The following is a 7,174-nucleotide window of genomic DNA, read 5'->3' as shown; positions in this document are numbered from 1 at the left end:
TTTTCTACTGAACGTTATTATGTTACACTTATTTATATTTAAGTGCAAATGATTTAATTGACAATATATATGCAATCGGGTTAAGTCTTCCTGTAAAGCTTGACAATCACTTATGCTCTTAACAAGTTTCAGTATCTTTTTATCGTCGGCGTATAAAAGGCAGGTTGAAGATTTTAGATGGGAAGTAACGTCGTTAATAAAAACATTAAAGAACAGGGGCCCCAAATGAGATCCTTGAGGGACGCCGGAGCTGACAGGGACAAAACTAGAACAGAAACCCTTAACAGCTACAGCCTGAGATCGGTCCCGCAGATACGAGGTAACCCAGCGCAGGAGATCTCCATGCACTCCGACTGACTCTAGTTTTTGTAAAAGTATAGGATGAGAAATTTTGTCAAAGGCTTTAGAGTAATCGGTGTACACAACATCTACCTGGTAACCGTCATTCATGCCAGACAAGATTCTATCGACGTATTCACAAAGATTAGTTTCGGTGGACTTCTTATCAACAAATCCATGCTGTTCTTGTACTAACAGGGGTCTAAGAACAGGAAAAATCTGATCATAAATAATTTTCTCAAACAATTTAGGCACTGTGTTGAGTTTAGAAATGGGCCTATAGTTCTGTACATCATGTTTATTTCCTGATTTGAAAACAGGAGTTTTAAGAATGACTGCTTCCACAGCTTTGGCATAGTACCAGAACGCAATGACATGTTAAAAAGCGCAGCAATAGGCTCGGAAAGCTGGCTCCGACAGAGTCGCCAAAAGATTGGAGGTATTCCATCAGGGCCTGCTCCTTTCTTAGTATCGAGCCCTCTCAGGTACTTGCAGACTACATCGTGGTTTAAGTTGACATTGCTTAGATTTACAATGCTTCTGGCAACAGAACTGGTTGACTGTAAGTTAGCTAATGGTGAAGTAGGGGGTTCGAAAACTGATTGAAAGTACTGATTAAAAAGATTGCAAATACTATTCCCGGTTGTAGCTGTAAAACCAGTTCCAAGATGCATCGTGTCCGGTATGCCCGAGTGGTCACTCTTTGATTTAACGAAACGCCAAAAGTATTTACTGTTCATTTTTATTTTTGATTCTGCTAATTTTAGATACTTTTGATAACACGACTGCTGCACAAGTTTTTGTCTGTTACGAAGCATTGAGAAAGTATCGTAATCATCCAAGCGACCATAAATTTTCCATCTTTTATGAAATTTTATTTTTTCTGATATAATTCTTATTAAAGCTTTAGAATACCAAACCGGGTATTTATTATTACAATATACAACTTTTAAAGGTACATAATTAGTTATAATAGTTTCTAAGATATCGTAGAACCGTTTTACACATTGGTCTATGTCATCGAAGTCGAGGCAGCTGTTCCAATTGACCTTTGCAAGCGCAGAATTAACAGCATCATAATCGGCAGCTTGAAAAAGGCGTACCTTTCGGGGTGGTGGCCTTAGCTCGGAAAAGCTTATATTTTTAATTATAATTTGAAAGGCGGGATGGTGCTTATCCTCAGGAACCAGAGGTGAAAAACATCGTGTAGTTTCACATATCATGTTTGCCATTACTAGGTCCAACAGTTTACCATTTTCATTCAATACATAATTAAATTGATGTAAATCATTAAATGACAGAAAAGCACTAAGCATTTCAACAAGCGCGGTTCTGTTGCCAGTGGAGCCGGTTACCAGTTTCACGTAAGGTTCTGAATTAGATGATATAGTCGTCCATTGTGCTTGACTAACATTAAAGTCACCCACAATAAAAAAAGCGTCATCTACATTTTCAATCATAAAATCGGATACTGATTCGAAAAACTCGGCTTCAGCGTCTAACAAATCCGAACAGGGTGGAAAATAACAACAGAAAAAATGACACTGAGCTTTTCGGATTCCTATAGTTGTGGAAACTGATATCCTTAACAGATCGGCTGAAAAGTTGCGCGACGGCAGATGTGTGATATTCCCAATCAATAACCCACTACGGACCGCAATCAAAACTCCTCCCCCCATGGTGTCACCTCTAGCTGAGTAATCGCGATCTTTTCTATAGACATTATATCGTGAGTCAAAAAGCTCAGAGTCTAGAATACCCGGAAGTAACCAAGTCTCAGTCAAACAAATTATATCAACGTTCATGTTAAGTAAATTATTAAAGAAAATATTGGTTTTCGTACGAAGCCCGCGCACATTTTGATAGTAAACTATCAAGTCAGTATTCACTTTGTCTATGATAAGCTATATACACACTTTTTTTTTCATTTCACACACACACACACACACACACACACACAGGTTTTATCTCAATTTTGTAAATTCAATTGTTTTGAGTGCACTAATTTCTCAACATTATATCATAATTTTGTTTTTAAATTTAATTTTAAATAATAATTTTAATTTTACTTAATTGTAATAAATTATATGTTAAACTTTACTTTAGCTAAAGTTCATACTAATTATATAATATCTTCACCTAAATATTACTTCAAATGATATGTTCGGTTACTATTTATAAACCCTTAATAGTAGTAGCGGGGTCTTCTGCCACAAGTATTTACAATACTTACAAGGAGATTCCAAGCATAACTAAATTGTAAATTGTGAAATGTTTTAACCAAAATAAACAATTTTTCATTTTTTTTTTTCATTTTCATATAATATATAAAAAATACTTTTGTTAAATAAACTCCCAAAATAATTTCATAAAAATAATAAATACGAATTAATTGACTCCACTTGAACTCGACACGACTTACAAACGTAATGCATATGGTAATAATATTTATACTCTTCCTTAACCAACACAAATATAAAACAGAGACAGAGCAACTCTTAAAGTTAGCAAAACACAAATACAAGATTCTTATTTGTTTTTTTTTAAATCTTCACTACTTAAGATATTTATTACAGCACTAGTGTCGTTTCGTCGCACCATGATACTACAATGTCTTAAGGTGACAGTCCATTTGCAACCGCAGCTGCGTTACTGCTCCGACACTACTGCAGCGGCCTGAACGCGTCGGTGTTATTGTCAATTTCCATAGTAAAATGAATGACGATATCGACTGCACGTAATATGGTGATTTTAACGTTTTCCCGACCGCAGCTGCACTACTGCTCCGACACGTCGGTGTTATTGTCAATTTCCATAGTAAAATGAATGACAAGACCGACCGCACGTAGCATGGCCATTTTTGCGTATTTGGTGTATTATTGCAACTGCGGCTGCAGACCGCACGTCAAATCTGTCACCTGCACTGAAATGTCTTTGGTCACAGATATTAGTAGTTCTAAGCAAAGAGGATATAACCACTACGTTCTAAGGAGCTTATTACACCCACGGACAAAGAATTCCGATGGTACAGTCGCCATATATCGCAGATATATCGGGGCGGCCAAGGAGCTCACACATATCTAAACACGCCTTTATTGTCAAGGCGCTAGAGTGCATGTTCAGATATTTTTAGCACCTCGGTCGCTCCGATATATCCGATGGCGACTGTACCTACTGTAAACTTTTTTGCTAATCTATATTGAGCCCTAGGAGGATATAACACAACGGAGTAGCCATTGGCATTCCCCTCTGTCGAAAATAGTCGGCCAATGGTCATACACAATGTATGGACTGCCGTTTATCTGACATGGCTATTTTGACGTTACGTATACATTTGACGTTCCCCTCCCCCGCAAAAATTGGCAGACGTTTTTGTACCGCAAATTACAGACGTGGCGGCTCCGTTTGGTAATATCCTCATAGATTGAGCCATGTCACAGAGCCAGTCAGGAAACTAGAATGATAGGTCCGAAAAGAGAGCGTCAAATTCGGAAGTTAACTATAGTCTGGCAAACACTTCGAGCAACACCGGCTTCCGACACGTCGGAAGGGAGGAGCCCAAGCGATATCTTACCGTATAAATCGTTCTGCCATTTTTTACGGAGGAAAACGTGCACACAGTCGCACTTCTCACTCACTACTTACAAAATCCAATCTCTAATGATGACACAAATAAATAGAAAATGACACACGTCAAAGACAAGTCTTGCACACCTCGATCTCTTTATAATAAAGAGCGCATTACACAATTATTGTGTGCAACACGAGGTGTGTGTTGTACGTACCGCGCTAGTTGTATGCATGCACAATTGATCTTGTACCTCGACAGAGGGGAAATAGTGCGAATGCCGACTCCTTTCCGTGTTGCTCGAAGGGCAAACCCAATTTGTCAGTAAATAAGAACAACCACAAAACTACTCATCCATTTCCTATACTATATATATATATACTATATTTCATATACTAGCCCAAGACAAAGATAGTATATGATTCTCTCTGTCTGTTTCAATTGAGACAGTCTCTATATTTTCCTATGTGATTTTTTTAACATTTCATGATAAATTCATTATATAAACTGTTCTTATATTTTTTCGTAGTTTTGCGAAGATAGCCATAAGGCCTATAAGCTCGACAGGGCACGAGCGATAGAGAGGCAAATAGAATACCGAATATTCGGCAAAGTGGCCGAATAGGCCGAATACCGAATAGTTGCGAATATTCCTGGCAACTCTAGTCGTAATATCATAGTATAGTTGGTCATCTAATGTTTGAAATGAGACAGTCCTTTGACAAACTATAATTATATAATGTCGTTTATGGTGACACTTTCTCATTTTGTCATTGCAAAGCCATTCCTGAGCTAAATAAAAGAAGCAATCATTAATTTTTATTACAAGGGGCAAAGATGTTGTTTAATATCTCATGGTATTGATACCCAAACGTACGAAAGGATACAAAATTGAACTACGAGAGAAGCGAATGGTTTAAAATTTAGAATATTGACAGTTACGGGGATCTCAAGGCATGAGGGTTAAACAAACTTTGTTACAGTGCAACACGTAATTTTTTATTACACCAACACGAGGAAACCATTTATTATTCAAATTAATTTATTAAAAGTTCTTTCTATCGGCCAAGGTGAGGGAAATAGCTTAAGGATTTCTTGTCTCGCCCGTCAAGTTTTATATGGATGGTGCGGTCATATCATGAAGAGTGGGACACCTGCAACACGAGAGGAATTATAAGATTTAAATTTGTGTTTCAGTTTGAAATACGAAACTGGACAATATGAAGTGTAAATTGCGCAATTACTTATAGCTCTTACAAATTATTTTATTCATCATACTTCACTGTTAGGTACTTAAAGAAAGTAAAATTGGCTTAATATGCATACTTAGAAAGATAAATCAGTAATATTTTGCTAATACGGAACGACTGTCTGCCCACCATTGGATAATTTATTGTTACGTGTCGCATCGCCATCTCCGGAACCCACGAATCACTGCAGAAATCAATGAAAGACCTGATAAAGAGCCTACCTGGCATGGTTTTGAGGGGACGTTTATCACAGACTTCTAAATCCAGCCGCACGTTTCTGACGGCCGAGTAGGTACCTATACTTGATGCAGGTGGATTAAGTAGTATATATCACGAGCTACATGAGTCCCGTTTGCGTCGGCTTGCTGTGTGCGGTGGTCACGGATTCAGGCAAGAGGATGGGGAAGAAAATTTCACAATGTGATCTTACCTTAATGTTAAGAATAATATTTTTCCTCTGCATTAATTTCATTTGAGGAATTTGGTTGTATTTCGTCAATTATTAAGTCTCATTCAATGTTGAATTGCTTTTCATTTAATCGGCAATATTCCCTGAATAAACGATCACCATTAAATATCAGATTTTATATTAATATTGCGTAGCTGCCTTCGTCGGACTCTGACTATTGTACTATTGTAGAAAGGCAAACTGGTCTTCTTTTTCATGTAACATGTAGCATTATCGTCACTCGCTTCTTGTAAAAAATACAAAAATAAAATAAGTATTTTATTTGTACGTCTGACATTATATGACTTGACATTGACAAGCCATCAACGAACGCTGTCGCGACTGCACGCCGCAACAGCAGCAGTCGTGCTGCTACAGTAGTGCTGGACCGCGTAACGTCGCAACTGCAGTGCAGCGGCAGTCACAAATGGACAGTCACCTTTACCCACACCCACTTGTAGCCGTTGTCACGAGCGATCCTCTTAGCGTCTTTCAGTAGTAGCTTATTGACCTTTGTGAGGTGGTCGTTAAAATAAATCGGTGAGTTATTTCCTGCAAATCCAACATCGCACGCCTTGAGGTCCCTAAGCTTCCTCAACCGATTTAGACAATCGTCTTTTTTGTAACGCGCTAGAAACCGCACTACAATGGCTTTGGTTTTTTTTGTATCCGACGACATTGGGGCTACCCGAGTAATAAAATCAATGTCAGTATCCACGTTAATGGGAAATCCTGCCATCTTTGTTAGATTACTGAAGATGTCGAGAAGATTTTCATTTTTGGCCTCAGGTATGCCCTGGATTTCAATGTTAGAGCGCCTTGCCCACTGCTCTTTGGAATTCAGTTCCCAGTCAATATACATATCTACATATCTCGTAACATAATGGCACAACCACTAACTCAATTCTGTTCCAGAGACGTGTGTGCCATAAAACTCCTCAGAACACAAAACTCAAATCTACCGGAGATAGTCCTGGCGTCCACCTACATGGCGGCCGAGGACGAACCACCTCCAGTGGAGATGAACAACCTCATACGCTACTGCGAACGAGAAAGGCTCGAGCTGGTCATATCTGCAGACTGCAACGGCCATCACAACCTATGGGGAATGGAAACCAACAACAAAAGAGGTAACGATATTGTTGAATACCTTATGTCAACTAACCTAGATATATTAAACACAGGATCCAAACCAACCTTTGTCACTCGTAGATGTAATACTATAATTGACATTACTCTAAGCACAGGACTGGCAGCTCAACACATATCCAACTGGCACGTGTCGGACGAGCTATCCTGCTCCGACCACAGATGGATTCGGTACGACCTAACAGCCGACACACAGACACCCACACCTAGAAGAAACCCGAGACGCACGGACATACCGGCGTACAAGGAACTTCTGGAAGGTAAACTAGACAATAACACACACACAGACAGACCTAGCAATACAAAGGAGTTGGAGGAACAGGTAAACTTACTTATTAAGAACATTACCGATAGCTACGAAAACACATGTCCACTATCGACCTCATCAGCTAGAGGGAAAAGCAGTAACAACAACAGCTG

General features: G+C 38.9%; 1 protein-coding gene across 1 annotated transcript; it reads right to left on the bottom strand.

Annotated features, from left to right (window-relative positions):
- Window positions 1–2,868: 2,868 nt before the first annotated feature.
- LOC134740857 (uncharacterized) lies at window positions 2,869–6,467 on the bottom strand. The gene is made up of 2 exons (XM_063673510.1): window positions 6,031–6,467; window positions 2,869–2,944 (listed from the first exon to the last, which is right to left on the bottom strand). Exons 1-2 carry the CDS (start codon window positions 6,465–6,467, stop codon window positions 2,869–2,871), a joined length of 513 nt encoding a protein of 170 aa, XP_063529580.1.
- Window positions 6,468–7,174: the final 707 nt, after the last annotated feature.

This window comes from Cydia strobilella, chromosome 4, assembly GCF_947568885.1.
Source record: "Cydia strobilella chromosome 4, ilCydStro3.1, whole genome shotgun sequence".
Lineage (NCBI taxonomy): Eukaryota > Metazoa > Arthropoda > Insecta > Lepidoptera > Tortricidae > Cydia > Cydia strobilella.
The sequence above is the reverse complement of the archived record's forward strand: the minus strand, read 5'-3'. Positions and strand labels throughout refer to the sequence as shown.

Bases quoted from the DNA above. Each gene is read 5' to 3' on its own strand.
- LOC134740857 (XM_063673510.1), bottom strand. From the start codon at position 6,467: ATGTATATTGACTGGGAACTGAATTCCAAAGAGCAGTGGGCAAGGCGC. The intron at 2,945-6,030 runs GTGACTGCCGCT...AAGACATTGTAG, and splicing joins GTAAAGGTGACTGTCCATTT to TATCATGGTGCGACGAAACG.